Below are 27976 nucleotides of genomic sequence, written 5' to 3' on the forward strand. Positions count from 1 at the left end.
TCATTGATTGACTTTTAATAATATAATAAATTGATGAATAGTTTAATATGGGCCTTTTGTCATTTTTATGTAAATGTAAATGGGATAAAGTAGTTAGTTATTTATTGTTCATTTATATATATATATATATATATATATATTTCTTTTGCTGTCAGCTATGGATAAAACTATTTCTCCAACAGACTGTAAATATAAGTAAATATAAACATGTTTTATTCATTTTTATCTTGTTTTTTTGCTAATATAATTAGGTCATCGTGGTTTTAATGCATCGTGGTTTTTAATCTGTTGAAAAACTTAACCAGGTGAATATCAAATAAAAATAAGAATGATTTCCATGTTACTAAAAATAAATACTGGCAGGATTTCCGTCTGGAATTACTCCATGGTGACAGTTTTGGTCAGTCTACCATCAATAATTGAATGTAATTGAAAGCATGGCCAGATGACGGCCAGCAGGGGCTGTTTTCTTTACCTTTGCACACAACAGCAACTTCCTAGTCGAAGGACTCTCCTGCATCCTGATCCCGTCCCTCCAAAGGAACTCAAATCATTTTCATCCCAGAGTAGGTTGTGCGTTATTTTATGTATTGCCTTAAGTGGATTAATGTTGTATTTACAGTTTAACATTCTAATATATTTAACGTTATATTGTAAGCGACTTTATCGTTTAATAAACGATCCGAATGTTTGCCTTATGAAAACAGACCAGAAAGAGTTCGAGTGTGCTTGTATCGATGTTCACCCCTATATTTTTACATACTGCATGTTAAGAACATATGTTTATAATTTACAAAATTGCATTGTATGTTTGTTTTGATAAGCTGTAGAATATAAGTTGTTTTAGTGTCAAGAGTGATTCCTGTAGTTTATATGTGGTTACTACACCTGACTCAACGCTTACCTCTGTGCATCTACGTCACAAGCGCAACATATAGCTATTTTATACTTTGATACTAGGTGAGAAAAGTACCATTTCAGATTTATTATATTTATAGCTACAAGTAATTTTCATATTGATGGTGAAAACGCGGTTTACATTTTGTTACAATGTTTAAACGCATGAAAAGAAGACTTTAAGAAGACGTAAGACGACAAAAGACCAATCAAAAGAGACATTCCGCGCGTGCGCGCTTGTTTCACCTTTCACTATTCTGATTCGATTCACTGCCGCTCTTCGACTCTTTTAAACAATTCAGTGATTCTTTTACGTCATGACGTAATTACGGCATATGGTTACCCCTTAAGATGGTAAAAGTGTGCTGCGTTTAAAATTTATTTTGTTAAAATATGCAGTATATTTTATCGAAATGCAATATTTTATTTGTATGTTCTTTATTATCTTTTGTATAAATTGTGATTTATAATTTATTGTTATATGTACTATACTAAGTCAGTGCATTTGCATTTGGGCTTGTAAATTTTCACTTTGCCAAAAAAAAAAAAAAAAAAAAAAAAAAAGATAATCGAATTTATGGAAAAGCTGTTCAAAATGTTTGGTGAAAGATTGATTCGGTTGAAAAGATTCGATTCAAAAGAATGATTCTCTCACGAATCGGAAATCGGCGTGTAGGTGGATCTGCTTGGATTTGCGTCAACATCGCGTCTGCATTTCGTGGTGGCGAGAAAATGTAAAAGTCAAATCCGTGAAATCTCAGTGACCGGACACGATGTCGAGCTAATCACAGAAAACAGCTAGGTACTGTGAATGTCTTCATAACCTATTTTAGCCACGCGTGTTTTGCTGTGAATTATGAAGCTAATTGGCTAGGCTATCCGGCTGGGGTTGGCTGTATGAATGAGGTAATTGTGATCATGCCAAGAAGATCTCTCCTACTGCCTCGACAACCAAACGCTGACTCCTATAAGACAACTAGTTTATGTCTGGGGGAAAATGGACATGGGATTTTATACGAGTCAGTCATCGCTTTTAATTGTACTCTAAAGTTTGCTGGATCAGCTGCATGCTCGTGTCTCGCGACTTAAAGGGCTAGTTCATCCAAAATGATAATCCCGTTATTATTCACTCACCATTGATTCAAACCTAAAGTTAAATGCATAACTTCCGTGAACACACACACAGAGGTGCACAATGCCAATCTCAGTAACCATTCACTTTCATTGTATGGAATAGACGGAAGTGAGTCTTTATCACTCGGTTGAACCCTATGCTGATTTATATTTTCCTAATGTCAACACATGTAGGTAGCAGGACTTCGAGCCGGCGTGGTTGGTGTCATTTCCTTTATCATGACATTATGTCACTTATTGTGCATCACACACACTATCATTCTTCATTCTCCCTCTGAGCTGTGTGTGTGGGTTATCATGAATGTAACTTCAGATTTTTTGAGCTGCAATGTGTGTGGTGTTTCTTATAAAAATGGTATAAGCTTATTATTTTTTTCCCCTAAACTAGGAACTTAATTCTAAGATTATGATTTGTAATTTTTTTTTTCTTGCCAGGTTTTGCAGTAGGCCAGGATTGTTCCTCTGGACTGAATCTTTGGTGTGTGCATGTCAATGTGACTCGAGGGAACTCTACTAACGACACTATGGGTCAAGACAGAGGAAAGTACGATTTCTATATAGGCCTCGCTTTGGCTGTAAGTTCCAGTATATTTATTGGCGGTAGTTTCATCTTAAAGAAGAAAGGACTCCTTCGACTGGCCAGGAAGGGCTCTATGCGGGCAGGTATGTTTCTTTTTGTAAGCTTTTGATCTAGTGGTATCAAGGAAACATACACCGCTAGCTCCGTCAGAGAGGTTTAACTGGTATAGGTGGGAAAATGATTGCAACACACCTGTTCTGCAGCCTTCATTGTTTAAACATAAAGGTGCAGCACTGTACAGATCACTTGCTGCACACTTTTTAGAAATGATTAACTCCGTGACCATGTCATTGACTTCACCGTACGGAGATATTTAACCCTGTATGGACTCGTGTAGGGCTGCAACTAACGATTATTTTGATAATCGATTAATCTGTCGATTATTTTTACGATTAATCGGTTTATGTACTTATATTTTAGTTTTTCCCATTTTTTCCCCAAGTAAATTATTAATAAATGGTCTTTATCATTCAGCATAGATTTAAGAGATTTTAACCATTTTGCACTGTCATATCCTAATCAAAAATATACCTGGAGTTGTTTTATTGTGTTAGTAATCCTTTGTCGAACTCTTCTGCAATCAGAACACTGACCCATACTCTAGCAAATTTCACAAGGAGATTTCAAATAATGTTTTCACCATGGCAGTCCTTAGAGCTCCTAAAGTAGTTTAACATCCCGAACAAAGCTTATTAAGGAATCTTTCAGAACACATTTTCACGAAGAATAAGGATAAAACAGAATAAAATTGCAGTGCATTGTATTTTATTATTTACTGGGAAAAAGCTTTATAGCTTTTGCTGTGAAATTGTAAACAATCCTTCAAAAAAAGTGCCAATGGCATGAAACCTGAATGGAACTCACAATTTAAAGTAAAATCCATCAGAAGGTTGTCCTGAAAAAAAAAATAGGACACACACAAAAAACCTGCTGTGTGAAAAAGAGCAGTGAATAATACTTAGAAAAAAAGTGCATTTCAAATATCTACATTTACCTCTCTCATTCAGTCATAATTAGGCTGCACGACTGAATTTTGAACTGGTAAACGACAAACTGATCACAGAACATGTTTGTAAAGCTTTAAATGTTAACTGTTAAAAAGCAATGTTATCAGCTTTTACGACTAAACATTTGCAAACAACATTGTACTGGAGAATCTGCACAAATGAAAGTCTTAGTTCACAAATCGCGCCTAAAAACGCGTGGAAAACGCTAGGCGCACCGCTTTCTCCTTCTTTCCAAAGCGCTCGCGCAGAAGCGCCCCTGAGGCGTCTGCCTTTGCTAAGCAACCATGACGTGCTCTCTCCTTGAAGACGCAGAAATTTCAGCAAAGGATAAATGGATTTGCAGCTCAAAAAATCGCTTGCAGTAGCTCTGCTACTAAATTTATTTCAAAATGGAAATCCATATACAACTATGATCAGCTGTTCCTTTCATCTTGACTGAGCTTTTAACGTTGTTACGGGAAAGGATGAAGCTGATTGGTTAGTTCTTGTCACATGACCCGCGGTGCGGTTGCTGCATTCTGAAAAGTTGAAATGTTTTTAACTCGATGCGGTGCGGTGTTGGAAATAACGAACTTGAGCGCGCAAAAGACGCGATATGTGAACGTCCCCTTAAACAGTGCAGTAGTGCAGAGTTTACAGGTTACTCTTCTTTTTTAAAGGCTCAATGTAAAGTACTCCCACATCACGCTGAATGCTGCAGACATAGACATCATATGATGTCTATGGCTGCAGAGACGCTGTTCGGGAAGCACGTGACATAAAACAAGGCCAGCTATTGGCTATTCGCTACTTCTCCTGTTGTACTGGCTGAGTAAAACCCCCGGTGGCTCATTACTGCCACACTTTGGTCACCGCAGATTTGAAATATGCACGAAATGAGCCGCTTACGGCAAATAAAAGTTATTTAGCAACGAATCGATGACTAAATTAGTTGACAACTATTTTAATAATCGATTTTAATCGATTAAATCGATTCGTTGTTTCAGCTCTAGACTCGTGCCATTTATTAAAAACAACAAAAATAAGTCTTACTGTTAAAAAAATTAAGCTATAACTAATTGCTTTTTATAAAGTGTCAAGTCTCTGTTTTATACATTCCAGTTTTGTGATGGCATTATTTGGTTGTAAGACAACGAACGTAAGCAGTACAAGACTTTTGAAGCATCTGTGACATTTTAAACTTTTAGTTTGATTAAGGGGACCGATTCAGGAAATGATTGACATTTTCAATCATTTCTGAGGGATTCGTATGTTTGTACCAAGTAGTCATTAATAAGTGTTTTTTTTTTTTTTTTTTTTACATCTAGGGCCGATATATTATATTCAGTGCAATTTAATTATAGCAAATGTGTCATACACAATATTGCTGACATATTGTTGAACAATGTGGAAAAATGAATCTCTCTTTCCAGGCCAAGGAGGTCACGCATACTTAAAAGAATGCCTTTGGTGGGCTGGCTTGTTATCAAGTGAGTGACACAGATGAAAGAACTCATTTTCATCTTAAAGACAAACTCAGAGCAGCTGTTCACGTACAATATATATTTTTCATCTTTGTGGCTCGGCTTTTTGGGAAGTAACAATTTGACTTCTGTCTGCTTTGCCAGTGGGGGCCGGCGAAGCTGCCAATTTTGCTGCATACGCCTTCGCTCCCGCCACCCTCGTCACTCCTCTCGGGGCTCTCAGCGTGCTAGTCAGGTCTGTAAACCTTTGGTGGATTTCTCTGAATTATAAAAGACTGTTGCTTCTTTTAATGGGACAGCAGGTGGAAAGTATGAAATGCAGCTTTGCTTGAGAAAATGTTACTATCTTGCACTCAGAACTCTAGAGGTTTGTGTGGGTGGTTTAGCAGTAATTATTGTGGTTTCCTTTTTTGTTGTTTTTAAACCAAGTACGTCCTTCATTTTAGTGGTTGCATGCATCAACTTCACAAAGTGCTCAATGCCAAGGTGTTAAAGGTATTAACTTCTCAAAAGGACAAAAATAAACTTCAACATAGGTCACAGTCTCAGCTTGGCTGCTTTATATTCAGTACAAACTTCTAGGAACTTAAGATGATTTAAGACCAAGCAAACATTAAAATAAGCTAAAATAGAAATCTAAAAAATAAACCCTCTCAACAACTGGGAACCAGGGTTGAAACTTTATTAAAAAATTAAAAACCTTGAGAAGTCATAAGATTAATAACTTCCATTGGTATTTTTATATGTTTTATGAAAATATTTTTTTCCAGGCATGCCAAACTCTAAAATATTTTATTGGGTAGATATATATATTTTTTTTTTGAGTAAAATAGTAGCCAAAGAAAAACTATTCAGTAAACCATCAACACCTGGACAATTTTCTGTGAATAATGGAGGGTCATGGAATCAAAAAAAGTGATCTAGATGATAAATATGCAGTCTCTAAAGTATGAATCCCTTTTTTAGTTTAGAAAAAACTACAGTACTTTTATTTAAGGGTGAGTAAATAAAGAGAGAATGTTTCTTTTTGCGTAAACAGTATCTTTAAAGGTTTAATGCGTGTGTTTTTGCAGTGCCTTTCTATCCTCGTACTTCCTGACAGAGAGGCTGAACCTGCACGGGAAGCTTGGCTGTCTGCTCAGTATCCTGGGCTCCACCACCATGGTGATACATGCACCGCAAGAGGAGGAGATCGACAGCCTGGAAGACATGGCCAAAAAACTGGTTGATCCAGGTAACCTGCAATATGTAAAGAGAATGAAGGACCTCCTGGGGCCAGATACATAAACCGTTTAGTCTTAAAGTTAAAATAAAATAGTGGCTTTATTTATGCAACTGGCCCTTGGAAAGTGAATATCAGTTTATATAATATTCTTTAATATAATATTCTTTAATATTAGTATGCATTATCGTGGTCTCGATGAGGGAAATATTGCAGTTACACAACCTTTAAAAAGTTTGGGATCAGACTTTTTTTTTTGTTTATAGCTAGTGCATGTAATGTGTAACAAGGACACCGTTATAAAAACAAAACAAAAAACACCCACGCTTGCCAGGGCTGTATTTATTTGAACAAAAATACATAAAAAAACAGTAATATTTTTTAAATATGATTACAATTTCAAATGTATTTTTTTCTATTTTAATATGTTTGAAAATGTAATCTATCCCTGTGATGGCAAAGCTGAATTTTCAGGAGCCAGATTTCAGTGTCACATGATCCTTCAGAAATCATTCTAATATACTGATTTGGTGTTCAAGGCATTTACATTTTTTTTGTTAATGTTGAAAAGCTGTTGAATATTTCGGTGGGAATGGTTGACAGGATTTGGAAAAATTAAAGAACAGCATTTATTAAAAAAAAAATTACAGTGTAAGTCTATCACCTCTGATCGATTTAATGTGTCCTAGCAGAATATAATTGTCTTTTTTCTAAACTTTTGAACAGTTGTATATTGATGCTAAACGGGATTAGTCTGATTGTCTTTTGACTGCTTTATATAACTAATAATAACTCATCTTTTCTTCCATCCGTCTCCAGGCTTCGTGGTCTTCGCCACAGCTGTCATCATCATAGCACTCATCTTCATCTTCGTATTGGGCCCTCGCCACGGGCAAACCAACATCCTGGTCTACATCACCATCTGCTCTGTGATTGGTGCTCTGTCCGTCTCCTGTGTGAAGGGATTGGGCATCACCATTAAGGAGGCCATCGCTGGGAAGCCAGTTTTGGGAAAACCTTTGGCCTGGCTGCTGCTGCTGAGCCTGATAGCTTGTGTTAGCACACAGATCAACTACCTGAACAAAGCACTGGACATCTTTAACACGTCCCTGGTGACGCCCATCTATTACGTCTTCTTCACCACCTCAGTGCTCTCCTGCTCTGCCATATTGTTCAAAGAATGGGAACACATGGGCACCGATGACATCATCGGCACACTGAGCGGCTTCTTTACGATTATCGTGGGCATCTTCCTGCTGCACGCCTTTAAGGACGTTAGCATTAGCTTGGCGACATTGGCCGTGTCCATCAGGAAGGACGAGAAGAATGGCCCTTTATTAAATGGCATGGCAGCTCACAACCACTCCAGTTACGAGCTGCTACGTAACGACGTCACGGAGGACTTTGATGACATAGAGTCAGGGTTGCCTTTCGACAGCGTCTCCAGAAGAAACGGCACTATGACGGTCTCGTAGGTTCAAAGAGGAGCCGGTTTGCAGCAGTTCGTCTATGAAAATGTTTTGGCTGCTCCATGGACATTTAGCATTTTTCTTTTCAGATAAAACTATAAAACCTAAGACAATCAACTCTCAACGCAAAAACAAAAAAGATGGACCAATCGATTGTACTAAAGGTTTTGTTTGGCTCATTTTTGTTTTGTTCATTTCAGACTAGACTACATGGTAATCTTCATCTCATTCCTCATGTAGCACTGTAAATATATAACTACGATTTTAAGAGACTTGTTATATTTTATGTACAGATATCTGTATTTACATGCACTGAGTTTCTTTCTACAAAATCAGTAGTTGCTTTGACTTTGTAATAAAGACATCCAAGTGGAATGATGAGAAGACGGTCTCAGTTCATCAGCAGTGCTGCGATTTATTTTTTAGGGGTTGTTGACACAAAAAGGATTCAACATTTCCTCCCCCTCATGGCATTCCAAACTTGTTTAAGAATTTAAATTTTTTTTTATCTGTAGTCATTTGTTTTCACAAAAACCTTTTAAATTCGATTACAATTTTGTCATGTTTATCAAATTTAGTCCATTTCACCAAAGACAGACTATAGAATACCTTTGTTTCTATAGAATTTTCCGTTTTTTGTTTTAAAGGGACTTTGATTATACTGTCTAATGGCATTTAATTTAGTTGTCGCGTAAGTAAATTTCCAAACGTTGAATCAATATTTAACAAAAAATTTAAATGTACTCATGAAAACCTGAGCTCCTGAACATTATACTTCTACACTACTGCATTATAATTTTGCTTTTCTAGTTATTCGTTTTTCTCATTGTGTTGTTTTTACATTAAAGAGTGTATTTTCATGATACTGACATTTTGACAAGCACGTTTAATTAGTTTCATTGTGCCGATACAACTTTGTATTGCGTGATTGTGTGGATCTGATTAATCTAATATGGATAGGATACATTTGGGTGAGTTAATTAACCCGCCAACAAAGCGCTTTAATTGACTGGCGTTCATTCATTGTTCATCTTCATCACCTCAAACTAGTTTTGATTTTGTTAAAAAACATTATATATAGCGGTGTTTTTTCTCATCACTGTTCATGGTATTTTAATTAAAATGGTTTAATTATCGCCGATATGCACTCGTCTATGTTATAATGATTCACATCACATCGACCAAAGATCTTCCTGGCAACCCACTGTCCTCTAAATTTATCTCCATCTTCAAAGATGGCTTTCAAGCAGCCCTGAAGATCTTGATTAGCTGGTTCAGGTGCATTTGATCAGGAGAACCACTGAAGACTTGATATAGTTTTTATATAGTTCTCAAACTGATTAAACGATGATTCTTTTTGAGTTAACTAGTCACTCAACTCACTTAATTTGTTGAAAATTAACCCAGGAAAGCACAGAGTCTCATATTTATTGAATAAAAATCTGATTACATAATTCAAATACAAAAATGCACGTTTGAGCATAAGAACTTGGTTACGCTTAAAATATTATTCAGGATAATAGAAGTAAAAGAATCTTGCATGCAATCATTCAAAAACACAAAATCGAAATATACCACTGGTCTCTCAGCAGAAGCTTAAATAATCAGTTGATAAAACCCACTTGGTCATTTTCTAACCTTTTCCAACTGCTTTCCGCTGGTAAAAAACATGAAAATGAGTAGTGCTGTGCTATCATTAACATATAAAAGATAATAAGGCACGAGTGTGTGTACAAAATAAAATCAACCTAAAAAAACACTATGTAAAACTGGGCTGTTTGTCTATCATTTTAAAACATATTTTGGCCTAATTTACCAAAGCCTGAGACGTGCAAAACCAATAATGGTACAATGGATTGATGCTTACAACACACTTGACAAATCACAAGGCAACTTACTGGCTCTGTGAACACTACTGGCTGGTCTATGAAAGGAGTCTATATGTAGAATGTGACAGTGAAACTGGTCCTAAACTTGTTGTTAATTTTCCCCTCTACCATCTCTTCCACTTCTGATTGGTGCAAATGTATGCCAATCTTAGTTACTGGCCAATGACTGATGGATTGGAGGCTGAAAGCAACGGACATGTTCGACTGGCATGTTCTCTCCATCCCCAGACTTCAGGTACTTGTTCAAAATGGCAAAGATTTCATCATTCAGAATCTGGAACTTGCGAATCCGATCAACCATTTTCTTTAGAGGCTAAAAAAAAGAGAGAGAAAAGGAAGGTTAAGCTGATGCCTTGAATATAGAAGTTAAGTAAAAAACTTCTCATTGAGGAAAAGCTCACCACACTCTTTATGACCTCATCTTTGTCGTCATGTTTCTGCACCTTAAGGAGATGGTAGCTGAAGTCCAGGATATCAAAGCGTCTGTGCTGTCCAAGCAATGTGATAATCATGCAACCAGCCCAGTTCAGTCCATCTCCAAAACATTGTCTAGAAGAAGATCAATATGCTTTACAAAGCACAAATATCCCAATCTCACTGTAAACAGCCATTCTACGTGAGGAGAAAAACAGGTGATCAGTTTGCACTCACTCAACAGTGAACTCGTGCGTTCCCACCGGGATGCAGTACACAAACTGCATGGCGCTCCACAACCTGTGGAACTCCACGCACTCGTCCACGTGCATCACACCGTTGCTGGGCAATGGGCCGCGCCAGATTGGGTCGTCCAGATAACCGCGGACGCGAGTCAGAATGACCTCGAATATGGAGAGACCGCAGCACAGCCGCTCTTTAGTCAGCAGGTCACCTTCACGGGCAATGGCTATTTGCTGATGAGAGGTTGTACAGGGTATTGATTAAAATCAGACCAGTACTGGTCACTCAAGTCTGCGTCAAGATTTACTATGGTATTTGTTTTGTCAAAGCATGTGATTTGTCCTTCAAAGCATATTTACAGTGGTTGATAAAATTTGAACAGTAGATGGCGATGTCACCACAATTATGCAGTATTGTGATAAATCTAACAATGAATAATGATGGCATAAAGTCACCACTGAGATGTGATTATTTTGACTTTTTATCTCACAATTAACAATGCAATGTCATCTTTGTCAATTATGACATGTCTAATTATGATTTTTTTATCTCAATTATGATACAGAGTTGAAATGATCAACTTTTTCTCAATTTTAACGTCAATTTCAGCGTAATTATTTTTTATCGCTTAACTTTACATTTTTATAACAATTTCAAATTTAATTATGGCTTTTTATCTCAATGTCAGACCTTTATCTCAAAATGCATGATTTATCAAAGCATGATAACTTCGACTTGTCATAGTTATGATTTTATCTCATAATTTCAACATGTCAATTTCAACTTAATTATGGCTTTATCTCATAATTTTGGATCATTATCTCAAAAAAGCATGATATATCGAAGCTACTAGTTTCGCCTTATAGTAATGATTTCCTCTCATAATTTCAATTTATGTCAGTTTCAACCTTATGGCTTTTTCTCTCATAATTTTACACCTTTAGCTCAAAAACATTATTTACCGAAGCATGATAATCTTGATTTGTCAATTGATTATATCTCATAATTTCTTTTTTTGCCAATTTCAACTTAATTATGGCTTATTATCTCTGAATTTCAGACCTTAATCTCAAAAAGCATGATAAATCAAGGCATTTTCATTCTGACTTCATAGTTTCAACTTAATTATGGCTTTGTATCTCCTAATTTTAAACCTATTCCATATATAATAGTGGTCTGGGACAAATATTTTCTTACATTTTTAAGCACAGAATCAATTACAAAAAACACAAATGCGGTTACTGATTCCATTTGTAGAAATGCCAATTAATGTAACAAAGTGACAGAAAATAGTGGTCTCACCAGGATAAAGTAATACTAAATTCTTTAAGCAAACTTTAGAGAAAACTTTTTCTTTGAAAATAATCAATTTGGCCAATACCACGGACATAGCTCATGAATAAAAAAGTGAACGCTGAAGGCTCAGGTATGAGCTCAAACCAGCAGTGAGGTGTGTAATTGAAGATGCTAATGACAATAAGTAGATGTGTGTACTGGAGGCGGCAGAGCAGCAGAGCACGACTAAAGCGGCTGTCAGTGCCGTGATGTTTTTCCCACCTGAGGGGTTCCCAGACGCTCAATTAGAGGCACCATATGCAGCGCTGTGTATTTGGCCTCCAAACGCTTCATCTTTGCATCCAGACGTTCACCTTCTGCTCAAGTGTGGGTTGTAGAGGGATTATTGGATATGTATGAGGAACTGCTCAAATAAAGCATTGTAAAAATAAATACTGCATATCCTTAGCAAACATCAACATGAGCTTACCTTTAACGTGAACTCTTGGCAAGATGTTCTGGAAGGGTGCTGCATGCAACAAGTCACACACCTCCTCCTGAGACTGTAGGAAAAGAGACAAACTCATTTCAGAAACTAAAACACAAGGCCAAAAAGCCAAGTAATCAATGGAACAGTGGGATAAAAGCATGAGTTAAATTCAAATAAGCAATCTGAGACAAGCCAACATTGACACTTTGTCATGTATTTACATAAATCACAGAGTTTTAGTGCATTGTGTTAATCTGGTTAACTAGAAAAGCACAGATTCCATTAGTCCGTAGCTTAATGTTTGTGGGCAGTTCTTGGTAACACTTTACAATAATGCTGTCTCGTATAATGTTGATATCATGAAATAACTTACATTTTTTCCCAAATGTTCAAAATACATTAACGTTAAATTTGATTATGTAACTTGAAATGAAAAAAAAATATATGAGTATATGTAGAAATTAAAATTTAACATTAACCATAAATGTTATGTATATCCTGACGTCAAACTACCTCCCCTCAGTATTTGGCATGAGTTATTCATACTGTGTCGAGGAATTATTTAGTGGCACAGAGGGGTGATTTGGCTAGACAACACAAAAACAGAAATGGCACTTCATTTCAAAAAGAGGTGTTTAAATACATGTCCAATGAAGCCTTTTAGAAATCCATGACACAGATTTCTATGGGTACGGTTCCAGCAGATGGAGCCATGCAGTCACATACACCACTGACAGGAGCTATTACAGATGAGGCTGTTGACATTTAAATTAAAATGCAGGGAATTACAGCTGACAGCTCTGATTACACTGACCTTGCCATCATGCAGAGCAGGTACTTTCACACAGGCACAGAAAACTTTATTTTACAAGACAACCCTTAATTGTTGATGCTATATAATTTGATGTTTAATGTGGATGGTGGTGGAAGACAGCATCTCCTTGGGTAACTTTCATAATTGTGACAAATGGATGACAAATAAACAGCAGCTTGTCACATCAGTGAAGAGTCTCCTGAGTGTCTGGATGAATGTCAGATATTCTCAACCATGCTGCAGTGACGTACAAACCATTATGCAGTGTAAACCCAAGCAACTTCTCCAAAGATTTTTTTTTTTGATTGGACAGTCACATATTCTTGATAATTAACTCAATGAATCAAATTGATAATAAGTAATAAATTCATATATGTCGTGCTAGATTGGTGGTATTATTATTCTTTTCTTGGTTTTAAAAGTGAAATGTGGTAAAGAACTGCAAAAAAGCTTTGTGATCACACAATAATAAAACATTAGTTAAAGCTCCTAAATATACACTCTCTTATACATAAATTCATTGTAACCTAAAATCTTGATGTTGAAAGTTAAAGCTGTTAACTACACCAATAAAAGTAAACCTGTGGCTATGATGTCATTCTTTGGACTCAGCTACCCCTGACTGTTATTTATTGTGAGTAGCAAGCTTTGTTTTTGCACCTTTTTACTTTTGAGTAAAGTGATTTGTTATCATTCAGACTTTGAATGATAAGCAAGGTATAAGCAAGGCAACAGCAAGATCACATTGTTTGAGAAAAATATGCACATGACGGTTTTAGGGGCTGGTTAAAAAACAAAAGATTAAAAAAAAATGTCTTTGAAGCTGATCTGTATCTTAAAAGGGTTGAAATCTGACATGGAGAAACTGACAAGTGCTGCCAATGTGCAGATGTGTTCCCATGACAACAGTGTGTCGGAGTCAGACATCCTAAACACTGAGCAGGTGACAGATTTAAAAATGGAAGTCACCTGCATTGTGTACTTTTATACAAAATGTATATTCACATTTATAAAATATGTATAGTGTTTAAATATATATGTAGAGTTGCATGATGTGCTGATTAATTTAATTTAATCACATCAGTTTGGGCTGAGAAATGACCCCCAAAAGATAAAGTCATTATTGTGTTAAATACACAGTCAGTCATTGCCCTGCATCATGTTTGTCAACAGCTGTATGCCATGTCAGATACAGGTCTGTGCAGGGCCAGGGAGCGTTTTCCTAAATTAATCACACCTAACTAACACATTACAGTACATCTATACAGTATATGACTCCATTCTGTCATTGACTCCTGAATAATTTATAAAAAGTTAAAATATTAAGAGATTCATTCATGATTGAAGACTTTAGCTATGCGTCTTGTGTGTCACTTGTCACGGTGATATGAGAATATGAAAGGAGCCAAACCACAAAGGACAAAATGAATGAGTAAAGTTCACTTCCACACTCTTCACTCTCAAAACCACATTATCAGTCTGCTGAAGATCTGTTTATTGATGGCACTGACCCTCTGCTTTGCGAACATACTGCAAGTGGTAATAAAAATAATAGACATTCTTACATAAGCTGGAATTTCTTCTTTAAAAAAAATATTATGGCAGGTGGCAACAGTTGCTAAGGTAGGATTGGTCAGTACCATTTTATGGCATGGTTTCTATAGTTTAGTGTGAATGCTCAGTGGTCATACCAAGCTCTGTTCACTCAGCAGGCAGAACAGCAAAGCGTTTCCAACTTCCCTCAGGTTCTGAAAGCACACAGTCTTCAGCTCAGCATACTCCACAATGTCCTTCAGCTGGTGGTGGAAGAACTCCAGAATACCTGCATCCAGGAGACAAAGCCATACTTTCACTAGAATGACTCAATTTGGTTGTTTTTGGAAATGCATAGTGATTAACAAAAATAGATCAGGATGTCTAATTGACAGTAATATTGATCCAGGCCCTAAAACTAACCTTGACTCGACCAGCAAATGCATGTATTATGGTTTCTGAAGGTTTAATAAAGGTAAATTTTGAGTTTAAGACCTCTATAAGATCGAGTAAAGAAATTTAAACAATACATTTGAGGAACCTTCTGTTCACACTGTAAAAAAAGCCAGGTTCTCTTTCTAACATTCATTCAGTATCTCACTATGGAACCGCCTCAGGGCGTGGCCAATCGCGGAAGCACCTATAACACCACGTCTGCCAACCATAGCAGACCAATCGCTGCAGCGATCAGGGAGTCCTGCCTCCCTGTATATAAACAGCAGCTACCTGCCATTTCGTCATTATCGGTCTCTTCCCCGTGAAGATTTCGTAAGCTGTCCTCAGCAGACTTTGGGAATTATTGCTAAACAGTTTATCGATGGAGCCACAAGGTAAAATGCCAAACGCAATAGATTCTGTCAAGTGACTTGCCACTTAGAGTCACTAAAACGTTTTTCTTTTTTATTTTACTATTTATTTTTCTAATTATGTTTTTGGCGTGCTCACCACGCACGAAAAAGTAGGAAAAAAGCTCTCTGTCGCAGCACAGCTCCATACTAGTTGTCACGTTGTGGTGAGCTTACCGTACGAAGAGAGTGTAGGCTTCATGGCCACTGCAAAAGAGTCGGAGAGCCCCGGAGGGAAGGGCCGTCCTCCTCATTCGTAAGTGTGTGGAATGTGGATTTCTGCGAAAGATTCACATGCTCTCTGCATCTCCTGCTTGGGCATTGAACACGCTCAGGCAGCTTTGTCCAACCCCGAGGACTGTCCCCACTGCGCGACATTCTTGGTCAAAACCCAAGAGTGAAGGCTTCGCGTTGCATTAGCTGGGAAGTCGGACCCATGCCTTTCTGCTGAACCCAGAGAGAAACCGATGTATAGTCCACAGGCCTCCAGCTCCTGGGGTGAGATGATGGAGAAGGTGTCACCCGTCCTTCCCCCGCTGTTTGAAGATCCGTTAGCAGGAGAGGAAGATGACGATGACGAAGTGTTATCGACCATCCTCGAGGACGAGGATGACGACGATGAAGATGCTATTCTTCCCTCGATACAGTTGCGTTCGCCGAGTGCACAGGATGCGAGCTCACCCTCCCCTGTGCAGACGGATGCAGATCTTCTCAAGGTCTGTCGCAGGGCCGCGGCTAAACTGTCGATTGACCATGCCAACCAGCAGAAAAAGGTGCTGAAAGAGACTTGTATGACGGAAAGAGACTTCAGTCACGTCTCCCTCCAGCGAGGCAGTTTATTCCAGCCATCACGTCTTGTGTGGCTGAAATGAAGAGGTTTTAGGAATAGCCTTTTTTCCCACTGAGTACCTGTTAAGGGCTTCTCGAGGCTAGATGTCCAGGGAATGGAGGATTTGGGGATGGCATATTCTCCCCCTGTAAAATTATCTGTGGGGAATCATTTGAATCGGAGTATGGGCTTGGTGGAGAGAGATCGCTATGGCTGGGTTTGTCAGGCCTCTCTGACAAAGAAAAAGTGGAGTTTTTGGATGCCCCTATCGATCCAAAGGCCATGTTCGTTGCGACGGTAACAGCTATGCGTCAGCAATGTGACCTGCGGAAAAAAGAGGGAGAAGCATTCGAGGTCTGTCTCCCCAGAAAGCCGACAGCTCGTCCCTAGCCGTCCGAATTTCAGGTCTTCAGGTAGAGGAGGTCACAGCCGGGAAGTGTGGCCCCTCAGTCAAAGCCTGGTTTCGTGAAATCAAAACAATCGTTCGCAGCAGCGAAACACCGGTCGGCCCCCCCTCAGGGGAACAAAAAGAGGCAGTTGACCTGAGACATCAGTTTGGCAACAAGAAGGGTTTGGAGACAGCACTCAGGGTTTCTCTGTCCCATCCCTTCAAAACGATTACTTTCTCCCTCCCAAGGGGTAAACGGAGAAGGAATTTAAGTGTGCAAAGTGTTCATGTGGGCAGTTCAAAGTCCAATGTTCGCGGGAAAATGGCCCGTGTTCCCCTGGCGCCCCCCAAAGATTTGTCTCTCCCTCCACTTATGAGGTTTGTTCTGAGGGAGGAAAGACAAAAGTTCGTAAGCATCCCATCACAAATAAAGTTTTCTCTGACACATCCAAGCCAAGGGCTGAGGTCACAGAGCGGGATAAATATAAAAAGAACACGAAGAGTTGTCTATATCCTTCACAGGAAATAGTCTACTTGGGTCTCAGGTTGAATTCAGTGAGGTTTCGAGTGTTCCTATCAGAAGAGCGCAACAAAACATTTCTCACCTGCCTCTCCCTCTTTCAACAAGGGAGTTTAGTCTCTTTCGGAATGTGTCTTCGACTACTGGGTCTGATGGCCTCAAGAGTGTCAGTGGTTCCCCTGGGACTGTTGAGAATGTGGGATTTTTTGTATCTCTTTGCATCACGTGAAGATGCGCAATGTCCCCTGTTCTTCTCTCTGGTGGGTAACGATGCATCATTGGGCATGGATACTCTAGCCCACGAGTTGCCAGACGTGTTACTTTATGCTATCCCTCCGTTGAGTCTGATCAAGCCGACACTACGAAGTGTTCGGGAACTAAAGCATGTAATGATTCTGATCGCGCCATACTGGCCGGGGAGACTTTGGGTTGCAGAGAATGCGCAACTGCTCTATGACCAGCCATGGCCGTTACCAGCACGCAGGGATCTCCTCTCACAAGCACGGGGGGAAATATTTCACCTCTTCCCTCAGAAACTAGCTCTCTGGGCCTGGCCCGTGAGAGGCTAAATCTGAATGCAGCTGGGTTACCTCCAAAAGTGATTGAGACGATACAGAACGCGAGGGCCGCATTAACGCACTCTTTTTTTATAATCTCAAATGGAGAAATGGCAGGTAGCTGCGGTTTATATACAGGGAGGCAGGACTCCCTGCTCACTGCAGCGATTGGTCTGCTATGGTTGGCAGACGTGGTGTTATAGGTGCTTCCACGATCAGCCATGCCCTGAGGTGGTCCCATAGTGAGATACCTCACTCATGTTATCATAATTGTCTTTTTTTCCAGCGCAAATGTTTAGATTTTTAAATTGAGATACATTTATTTGAGAAGGTAAATTACATAAGATGAGAGGTTTATCAAAATCAAGTTTATGATTCAATCAAGGACAAATCTCAGAAAACTATTTAATTCAAAGAAAAGTTTTTTATACCCCAGTGACGTATTAGTTTTTGATTTAAGCCTAAACTCACTTCATTTTTCATTTTAACGAATTTAAGTATACAAACACACACACACACACACACACACTACAGTCGTGGCTAAAAGTTTTGAGAATTACATAAATATTGGAAATTGGAAAAGTTGCTGCTTAAGTTTTTATAATAGCAATTTGCATATACTCCAGAATGTTATGAAGAGTGATCAGATGAATTGCATAGTCCTTCTTTGCCATGAAAATTAACTTAATCCCAAAAAAACCTTTCCGCTGCATTTCATTGCTGTCATTAAAGGACCTGCTGAGATCATTTCAGTAATCATCTTGTTAACTCATTATGTCAGGCTGATTGGGTTAGAATGGCAGATTTGACATGTTAAAAGGAGGGTGATGCTTGAAATCATTGTTCTTCCATTGTTAACCATGGTGACCTGCAAAGAAACGCGTGCAGTCATCATTGCGTTGCATAAAAATGGCTTTACAGGCAAGGATATTGTGGCTACTAAGATTGCACCTAAATCAACAATTTATAGGATCATCAAGAACTTCAAGGAAAGAGGTTCAATTCTTGTAGAGAAGGCTTCAGGGCATCCAAGAAAGTCCAGCAAGCGCCAGGATGGATCGTCTCCTAAAGAGGATTCAGCTGCGCGATCGGAGTGCCACCAGTGCAGAGCTTGCTCAGGAATGGCAGCAGGCAGGTGTGAGCGCATCTGCACGCACAGTGAGGCGAAGACTTTTGGAAGATGGCCTGGTGTCAAGAAGGGCAGCAAAGAAGCCACTTCTCTCCAAACATCAGGGACAGATTGATCTTCTGCAGAAAGTATAGTGAATGGACTGCTGAGGACTGGGGCAAAGTCATATTCTCCGATGAAGCCCCTTTCCGATTGTTTGAAGCATCTGGAAAAAGGCTTGTCTGGAGAAGAAAAGGTGAGCGCTACCATCAGTCCTGTGTCATGCCAACAGTAAAGCATCCTGACACCATTCATGTGTGGGGTTGCTTCTCATCCAAGGGAGTGGGCTCACTCACAATTCTGCCCAAAAACACAGCCATGAATAAAGAATGGTACCAAAACACCCTCCAACAGCAACTTCTTCCAACAATCCAACAACAGTTTGGTGAAGAACAATGCATTTTCCAGCACCGCGCCATAAGGCAAAAGTGATAACTAAGTGGCTCGGGGACCAGAATGTTGAAATTTTGGGTCCATGGCATGGAAACTCCCCAGATCTTTATCCCATTGAGAACCTGTGGTCAATCCTCAAGAGGCAGGTGGACAAACAAAAACCCACTAATTCTGACAAACTCAAAGGAGTGATTATGAAAGAATGGGTTGCTATCAGTCAGGATTTGGCCCAGAAGTTGATTGAGAGCATGCCCAGTCGAATTGCAGAGGTCCTGAATAAGAAGGGCCAACACTGCAAATACTGACTCTTTGCATAAATGTCATGTAATTGTCTATAAAAGCCTTCGAAATGTATGAGGTGCTTGTAATTATATTTCATTACATCACAGAAACAACTCAAACAAAGATCTAAAAGCAGTTTAGCAGCAAACTTTTTGAAAACGAATATTTATGTAATTCTCAAAACTTTTGGCAACGACTGTAGGGCTGTCACTTTTGAGAAAAATCTAATTCAAACGGATATCGAATATCATGCAATGTTTTTGAATATATTCGAATATCTACATGCCCTCCCCCACGCGCATAAAAAAAAAAAAAACACTGTAGCCTAATGGAGATTCAATCACAAGTGTATTAACAGTGAGTCATAAACAGGACTATCTGGATTATTCTTTTTTTTACTTAATGTTTGAAACAGCAGGTTATTAACTTAGAATATCAACTTATATGAAGTGCCACTATGCATATCCCACAACATTAGGCTAAATAAAAAAAAATAAAACGATTCAGAACAGGCACAAACAATAACGTGACAACTTAAACAGCAGCAGGAGTAAGGCATATAGCCTAGCCTAATTCATTTCTTAATATTGTTTGCAAGAAACACCAGTCTATCAACTTGATCTGGATTAAGTGCGTCTCTCTTTTTATTTACAATGTTCCCCACGGTGGAGAACACACGTTCGGAGCGCACAGACGTGCCTGGCTACTAGCTCTTAATCGCTTGATTTGGTCATGGGCCTACACTACCATACGTCTAGAGTGCCCTCTACTGGATAAGATGGCAAAGAATAAAATAAACAAATGGTCTAATCATAGACTAAAAAATGCGCGCTACACATGGCATTTTAAAAACCGGATATTTTATTTATAGTTCGATTACGGATATTTCACGTCATGTTCAAATGCATATTTGAATATCGAATAAAGAGTGACAGCCCTAACACACACACACACACACACACACATTTTATATACCCAGTCTCTGAAATTTCTGAAGAACAGTAGGTACCTACAATATCTGACTGGTTTCAAGTTTACATTTTTTTTGGTCACCAGCTACATCCAAGAACCCAAAAATAAGTAATACTCTTACAAGCAGAAGCCTTTAACTACATGTAGAGACCCTTTGCTGTTTTTCTACCCTTTGCCTTCCTCTCTCTCCTCCATCCACTTCATTTCATTAATTTTTGTCCAGGCTGACTGAAGCCCACATAATCAGACAGCCATGGTTTCAGTGTGGAGCACATCCTCTTAGTATGGTCACCCGGAAATAAATAACAAACAAATAAAGGGAAAAAGAGAGCAAGTCAAGAGGGGTCTGTTTAAGTCTTATAAAACACCCAGCGTCTGCTGCGTAAGCTCTGCTAAAAGCACCAGTGTGACTGACACACTGCAGAGTTGGATTTATGAAAGCTTTATAATTCAGTGCTTATCTTCTATTGGTGATAGTGGGAGCTCATATTTAGACAGGGTCAAAAGAAAAGAGCAATTTTCACCTGGAGAGCCATACTCGTGGCGAGGCAGACGGCATATCTTGGGCATGACTTCCATCAGGGTCTTTACATACTGCAGAATGGTGCCCTGAAGCTGCACCAGAAAAAAAACAACAAAAAAAAACAAGATGGCAAGGTGATTTCAGCAGAAAGTTGCTAATGCCCACACATCCTGAACTTGATCTTTTATTCGTTATCCTTTAAAGTTAGATTAAGCAGTTTAAAAAATTTGCTCCAACAATGATATGTTTCAGTTAAGATCCTTAAAAATTATCTCATGCATTATCTAAACGAAAATTTGGTACCGACCATATCAGTACATGCATTCCTGGAAACAAACCCATGGCTTTGGTGTTGAAACCACTACAATTAAGTCATCATTTGAGAAGGTTTAGTAGGAATAGTACACCATGCATTTCTTCTCTTGTTTGAGAGCCACTGATTAAAAAAAGGACATGTCAAAGGTCTTGCAAAATGCCCCAGATCTCAATTAATAAACATTTGTTTGCATGCTTATGTACATACCAGGCTTTTAACGACCTTTAACAGCTCTTCCATCACCACAGCGATGCCCTGGTATCCTAGAAGTCTGCAAATAGCCTTAATATGTGGAGGTCCCAGGAAGTTCCGGTAGAGGCTGTATATGCTACTGTACGCCAAATTCAAAGCCTAAATCATCATTAAAAAGACAAGAGAGCAAGTTAGTGCTTGGAACAAAACTCATCAAAACCTATCTTGCTGTAAGCCAACAACAGTATTTAATGTACTTTAAAACTATTTATTTCTGTAATGCAGAGCTGAATTTTCATCAGCCATCACTCCAGTCTTCAGTGTCACATGATCCTTCAGAAAATATTCTGATTTATTAATTATCAATATGCTGATTTACTATGTTGGAAACATTTTCTTGGAAACTTTTCTTTCAGGATTCTTTGATAAAATAAAAAATAAAAAAGGACCGGCACTTACGAAATTCATTCAAAATATATGATTTTTCTTACTATTTAAATCTTCACTATCACTTTTGTATCAATTTAACACATGCTTGCTAAATAAAATAATCTTAAAAAAATAAAAAAAAAAAGTTTAAACACTGACAAACATTTGAAAGGTAGGGTAAATTGTTTCAAAATATTTCTATTTTAAATAAATGTTGTTCTTTTTTCACTTTTTATTCAAAGAATCCTAAAAAAAGCATCACAAGTTAAAAAAAAATATATAAAGCAGCACAACGGTTTCCAACACTGATAATAAATCAGCATATAGAATAAGATACAGAATAATTTCTGAAGGATCATTTCTGAAGGACACTGAAGACTGGAGGAATGGCTGATGAAAATTCAGCTTTGCATTACAGGAATAAATAAGATAATTGCAATGACCACACACTTTTATATTTAAAATTAAAGAAATAAATAAAATGTAAACAATGACCAACAAAGTTTTAAATACTTTGGTAACAAAACATGAAAGAAATAAGCTTCCTTCTGTTCTCTTAATAAGAATGCAGAACTGCAAGTTGACCGATTAATGAGTAATCATAAATTCATGAGTAAACATGTCCGTAGGTGTTGTGGCAGTGAGTCAGGGGAGACGGGTCACCAGTCTGATGGAGTAATTGAGAGCAGAGTGGGGAGGAACAGTGCCATGTGGTTTTCTAATGACTGAGAGAGCAAGGATGTGTAAGAGATCGAGGACAAACGAGAGAGTTGCATTCTATGCAAAACATTGACGAATCGTCCCCACCTCCCCACTGCACTCTCTCTCTCTCGCTCTGCTTTATTTGCAGTCTGTTGTTCTAATCAGATAGAAGAGCTTTTCTGTGCAGCAGTGTGGAAGTGCAGCTCTTTCTGCAGGAGACCTGAGCCATGCCAAACAGAGACAGCTACAGGTCACACTCTCGGAACGCTTCAGGGAGATTCTGTCTGCAACAGAGAGACAATCTGTGTATGAAGTAACTCTTCTCATCTTTTACGGTAAGATTTTTGCTCCTTTACATCTGAATGTCAGCTGTCCCAGTGACAGCTGTCTCTCTGTTGGGGGGGGGGGGGGGAGCTGTAGATTATGCATAATGCATGGCAGATGACTGAATAAATATTTTTTTATTATAACTCATTGGACTGTAATGTTATCCGTTTATAATGATTTAAGAGAATCTCTTAAGAACTTTTTTTCTTGGCAAGCATATATATGGATGTAATGTCAATTGGAAATTTCTCCTCAACTCATTCACATAATCCTGCTGTAGATACCTAGTTTTGAGGAGAAAAAAAAACAGATACAAAGCAATCAAGGCGGAATAAATAAAAATCTGTTCTTGTATTCAATAACCTGGTGCTTTTCCCCTCTAGATAAATCTGCTTTTCCTAACACCGTGATAGATAGAGCAGGGCAATCGTACTTGAATACAAAAGAAAATTGAAATTACAAAAGAGGATATAACCCTGAAAAAAGCCACCTTGTGTGTTACCTACACAACCATTCTCAATGTTCATTACTACAATATGAAAGACAAATTAGACAGAAAACAACAGCACAGAACACAAAACATCTGCAGTTTATAGCAAAGCTGTATTCTATATTATATATATATATATATATATATATATATATATATATATATATATATATACACATACATGTCCTCAGCCAGTGATTTTTTTATTAAATCCTTTTGACAAAGCACTTCAATTCAAAATCAATTTCAATACTGGAACCAACAACTGAAGTTTGCCATTTCTTAAAAAATAAATAAAACATGCTTTTATGCCAGATGCAAGCCCATTACTAATCTATTATATCCTTGTTGTACTACATGTAGTAGTCAGAATTGACCTTAAATTCTAAATGAAAGCTTTTCCCCCTCTATTCTTCCAGATCCTTCAAAAATCATTGCATGTCATCTCAAACCAGCTTACATCATTCAACTCTGTGTGCATAAGGACCCGAGTTTCAACCTAAAAAACAAACTCAACATGACTATCACCATCCAGAACATCACATCCTCCTCTGCCATCGTGAGCTGGCCGTTGTCTCCAGGCTGCGTGGACACGTTCTACAGTGTCATGTATCACCCTAACTGGAACAGCCTGCTGATGGGTTACACACGCAAGAGCTTCCTGCGGGAGGACAGGGTTCCCGTGACCCAGACGTCCACCAGTCTAGGCAACCTCAGTCCACAGACCACTTACATCCTCTGCGTCACCTGCCAGTCCGCCAACCCCACCAGAGAGCAGTGCCAGGTCTTCAGTACCCTAGATGAGGGAGAGCTCGGAGAGAGCGGCAGGGAACTGGCCATGGGCGTCTGGCTGGCCAGCAGCATCCTGTTGCTGATCATAGCTGTGGCTCTGCTTTGGGGATGTCTGCACACCATGTGTCCAGCCAAGAGGGACCCAGAAAGAGGCAGCCAGTCAGGTCCAAACCCTCCACACCTGGCTCTGACTCCCATGGGTGGGAACATGGGAAGTAATGGAAGAATAAGTCTGTACACGCCAGGTTGTGGCGGGGAAGACCCTCAGAACGCAACGGTGATTGAGAATCCTTTCCGAGTCGAGCATGGCAGAGAAATGGCGAACGGGCAGGCTTGCGAACTTCTAACACAAAGTAATAATTTGGCCCTGGGTCAGAATAACTAGGGCACCAAATTGTTACTTTGATGCACTGACCCCAAAAATTTAAACTATTAGAACTTACACAATGAGGACAATCGCCGGGGTTGAATCCATTTTGAGGAAAGGAGAAAGACGGGGTTAAATTAGCATTTAAAATGTAAGATGAAAATATCACCAACGTATTAAACAAGGAACCTGAGGCTGCTTGGCCTCGATACAATTCTACAAACTGCAGTTATTTTTTGGTATGCCTTTACAATGGTTCCATTTGTTAACATGAGTTAATTCAATTGGTTTTAATTAATCTAGGTTTATCTTATTTATTAGTATTTTTATTCATTTATACCCCCCCACACACATTTTTTGTATAATTTTGTATAAATAATAATAATTGTTTGAAAATGATCATTTTTACAGTAAGAAATAGTACCAAATTGTCCAATACACAAGATTCACATCAGAAGCATAATTTATTTTATATCACCTGTCAACCTACAATGTTGGAATCGTGTCTGTAGTGTCAGCTTAAAGTTAAATACCACTGCCCAACTGGTTTTGCAAGGCAACAAAAGAGCCAACAAAAGTGTAGGCTGTAAAAGTGTTGATTTTGATGTCTTTGTGAGTTGATAGCCAATCTGTGTTGTGTTAGTTGCATTGAAATCCTACTATGTTTGAAATGTACTTTGCCTAACTATCTATCTATCTTGCTTAATAAAAAACATTTGCCTGTATGTTATGGATTGTGAGAGGCACTGGAGATGTAAAAGATGGCAGTGTGTCATTTAAACTCATGCAAACCCACCTTTGAGCCATACAGGTACTGTGGCTGGGCATTGGGAGGCTTGTCTCTCTGAAACTCTTGTGAAAATGGCAGCACAGTGCGAACAAACCTAAAGGAAGGGGAAAATTCTGTTTAATAAGGCTGTCCTCAGCATGTCCGCTCTGGACCTATTCACAGGTAACAATACAGTGAAAAAAACTCATCACACAAGTCAAACCACAGCTTTCAAATGAACATGTTTCAAAGGAAAAATGACAAATAAATAAATAAATAAATAAATACAAATATCTGCTGTGACATGACCAACTTTTAGGTGCTGTTCTCAGTATGCTGGTTAAAGTCACTTGTGACTTGTGGGTGTGAGTGTAATACAGCAGGAGCAGGTGTGTACCCAATCCATCACTCTGAGAGTCTACAGAGAATCAAGCAGACACAATAACTGAAATGAGTTATTCACCCTTTATCCAAAAACAGCTGGACTGAAGCCAATATTGCATCTCAGTTTCTCAAACCTGAAACACTCATGGCATCCTTCTACCATTTATGAGCTGTATTGAGGCATAATAAAATTTGTCATCAACATGTCTATCTTCCCCATGAAGGCCATGAAATGTTGAATCCATCTTAACCTGACAGTGTAAAGATGACTTTAGTCTTCTTTTCATCCCACATTCAGACTCTTTCATGGCCTACCTTCACGTCTATCCTATACAGCCCATCTTGAACACCTCACAATTCAGTCTTCTATTTCTCACCTCACTATGATTCCTTACAAAGCTCTTTTTCTTTTTTCTCACTTGTCGTCATATTTGATATATGGGTCAGATTGTACCTTATGCTCAGAAAAAAAGATTGTACTGTGCTATTTGACAGTAAAAAAGACAAAAAGTTAACAAAGGAAGAAAACAAACTGATAAAAAGATAACTGATTTGCCTTGACTTGCTGCAGATTACATACTTCTTAAAAGCTGCAAACAAGAATCTATGAACAAGAATGTATCAAATGTATCTGAAACATAGCAGTCTTTTCCTGGTTGGAATAAGCATAGACTTTAAGCATAGACTTAATATAAATATCTAATGAATTAACTTATTAACCATTTTCTAAAACATTAAAGACAAAAGCAATGCTCCAGTTGAATTTTAACCTCAATCACGTCTGTTAAACTGAAATATGGATGAATGAATAAATATTCCATCAGTTGAAGCCTGAAATTCATGCCTACACTAATATAGCTGTTAAAATTCTGCCTATTTATGACATTATAAATTATATTATTGCAAAACCCTGTCATTAAAGATTAGTAGAGCCTGCACATTTTTTTCATATTTATATTTGATATTTTATATTAAAAGGTAGTAATTACCATAATTAATTCTCTGTGATTTTAGTCACTTTACAGATGTGCCAATTTGTTACAGAAAAAGAAATCCAGATGTCCTAAAATGCTTCATGTCCAAACTGGGCTTTAAAAATAACCATTATTGTTACTTATGTTTCAAAGAAATAAGTAAGCAACTTTTAAATAAACCTCGGACACACCTGTTCGTGGAGCCGTTGTAACAGTAGTTGGGCAAGAAGTCATAATTGAGTTCCCAGAAGACATGGAGTGTGATTCTGCCATAGGGCGCAGATACATTGTGGTTTGCCTCACGGAACATGGCGTCAATACTGTCCAGTGTCAAAAACTTACTGAGGAGCTTATGGGTCATCCGGTTTATGTCCAACAATCCCTCCAACTCCTGACCAATGACAGAAAAGAAGAGCAATTGGAAAAAAAAAAAATACCCTCTCACTTTCTGACACAGCAATGACATTTAACAATGCATTTCTATTCTGATGCACACACAGACCTCCAACAACAGTTTGTATGAATGAGAAAAATGTCATGGCTTTTTGGAATGCACGTGTCTATTCAGATATGTACACATTAACGTGCTCACACATACAGGAAACAAACGTGATTAAATTATTAACTACGCTAAATTATTTCTGCTGCACTGAATTAAAATTTAGCTGTGAGAGATGGGTCCTGAACCAGCAAATATACAGAACATAAATACAGAGATAAAACAAGCTGAGAAAATCCAGGGTCTCCATGAAAACAGATTTTAAAGGATAAGGCACCATGATGGAAGTGAGGTCCTCGCTCTCAAAGCGGTTGATGGCAAGCTCTAGGGATTTGTACAGTGCCGAGGACACTCGCTGGGTGATCAGACGGTTCAAATCAATCGATCGTCCAAGGAGCTGCAAGAGAAAAGGACAAAACAGGATGTGTGGACTTAAAGACAGCATTAACAAACAGTAATGAAAATGAAAACAGAAGAGCAGGTGTCCTTACCTGGACATGTCTCTGTTTGAGAAGCGTCTCGTAACGATTGGAGGAAGGCCACGGGATATTGGCACCCTGATTCTTACATTCAGCTCTTAGTCTCTTATCCAGGAGAAGACTGAAAATAAAGCACATTTTTAAGTCCCCAAAGTAACTTGCAGTACTACTGAAAAATTGTTACATGTTTGTTCTAAAAAACAGATTCTGTCCAAATTAAACGGAGTTAACAAACCTTCCAGCGAGAATCTTGTAGTAGGCAAAAATTTGATCAGCAAGTTTGTAGACAAACTGGTCAAAGCAGAGGTTCACCTGGGGGAAAGAGAAGAAAAATCACTTAAAAGAACAC

The 27976-nt window shown here is 38.4% G+C and overlaps 3 protein-coding genes across 3 annotated transcripts in view; 2 read left to right on the forward strand and 1 right to left on the reverse strand.

Annotated features, from left to right (window-relative positions):
• Positions 1 to 419: 419 nt before the first annotated feature.
• LOC132161078 (magnesium transporter NIPA2-like) lies at positions 420 to 8156 on the forward strand. Its single transcript, XM_059570884.1, has 6 exons — positions 420 to 566; positions 2467 to 2694; positions 5031 to 5087; positions 5226 to 5316; positions 6155 to 6315; positions 7123 to 8156. Exons 1-6 carry the CDS (start codon positions 446 to 448, stop codon positions 7776 to 7778), a joined length of 1314 nt encoding a protein of 437 aa, XP_059426867.1. The 5' UTR covers positions 420 to 445; the 3' UTR covers positions 7779 to 8156.
• A 1030-nt stretch (positions 8157 to 9186) lies between these two features.
• cyfip1 (cytoplasmic FMR1 interacting protein 1) overlaps positions 9187 to 27976 on the reverse strand; it is a 36628-nt gene continuing 17838 nt past the window's right edge. Inside the window, exons 19-31 of the mRNA XM_059570885.1 lie at positions 27863 to 27939; positions 27640 to 27748; positions 27426 to 27545; positions 26841 to 27040; positions 25319 to 25406; positions 21431 to 21574; positions 20909 to 20999; positions 14589 to 14719; positions 12084 to 12156; positions 11876 to 11970; positions 10313 to 10551; positions 10063 to 10210; positions 9187 to 9974 (exon numbers count right to left, since the gene is read on the reverse strand). Coding sequence (XP_059426868.1) covers positions 9810 to 9974; positions 10063 to 10210; positions 10313 to 10551; positions 11876 to 11970; positions 12084 to 12156; positions 14589 to 14719; positions 20909 to 20999; positions 21431 to 21574; positions 25319 to 25406; positions 26841 to 27040; positions 27426 to 27545; positions 27640 to 27748; positions 27863 to 27939 — 1680 coding nt within the window. The 3' untranslated portion in view covers positions 9187 to 9809. The remainder of the gene's footprint in view (positions 9975 to 10062; positions 10211 to 10312; positions 10552 to 11875; positions 11971 to 12083; positions 12157 to 14588; positions 14720 to 20908; positions 21000 to 21430; positions 21575 to 25318; positions 25407 to 26840; positions 27041 to 27425; positions 27546 to 27639; positions 27749 to 27862; positions 27940 to 27976) is intronic.
• LOC132160510 (fibronectin type III domain-containing protein 9-like) lies at positions 22726 to 24869 on the forward strand. Its single transcript, XM_059570180.1, has 2 exons — positions 22726 to 22881; positions 23783 to 24869. Exon 2 carries the CDS (start codon positions 23881 to 23883, stop codon positions 24538 to 24540), a length of 660 nt encoding a protein of 219 aa, XP_059426163.1. The 5' UTR covers positions 22726 to 22881; positions 23783 to 23880; the 3' UTR covers positions 24541 to 24869.

The sequence above is a fragment of the Carassius carassius genome, chromosome 17 (assembly GCF_963082965.1).
Source record: "Carassius carassius chromosome 17, fCarCar2.1, whole genome shotgun sequence".
NCBI lineage: Eukaryota > Metazoa > Chordata > Actinopteri > Cypriniformes > Cyprinidae > Carassius > Carassius carassius.

Coding starts and splice junctions, on each gene's coding strand:
- LOC132160510 (XM_059570180.1), top strand. CDS start 23,881: ATGACTATCACCATCCAGAACATCACATCCTCCTCTGCCATCGTGAGC.
- LOC132161078 (XM_059570884.1), top strand. CDS start 446: ATGACGGCCAGCAGGGGCTGTTTTCTTTACCTTTGCACACAACAGCAA. Junction 2,695..5,030: donor GAAGGGCTCTATGCGGGCAG/GTATGTTTCTTT, acceptor CTCTCTTTCCAG/GCCAAGGAGGTCACGCATAC. Junction 5,317..6,154: donor GCTCTCAGCGTGCTAGTCAG/GTCTGTAAACCT, acceptor GTGTTTTTGCAG/TGCCTTTCTATCCTCGTACT.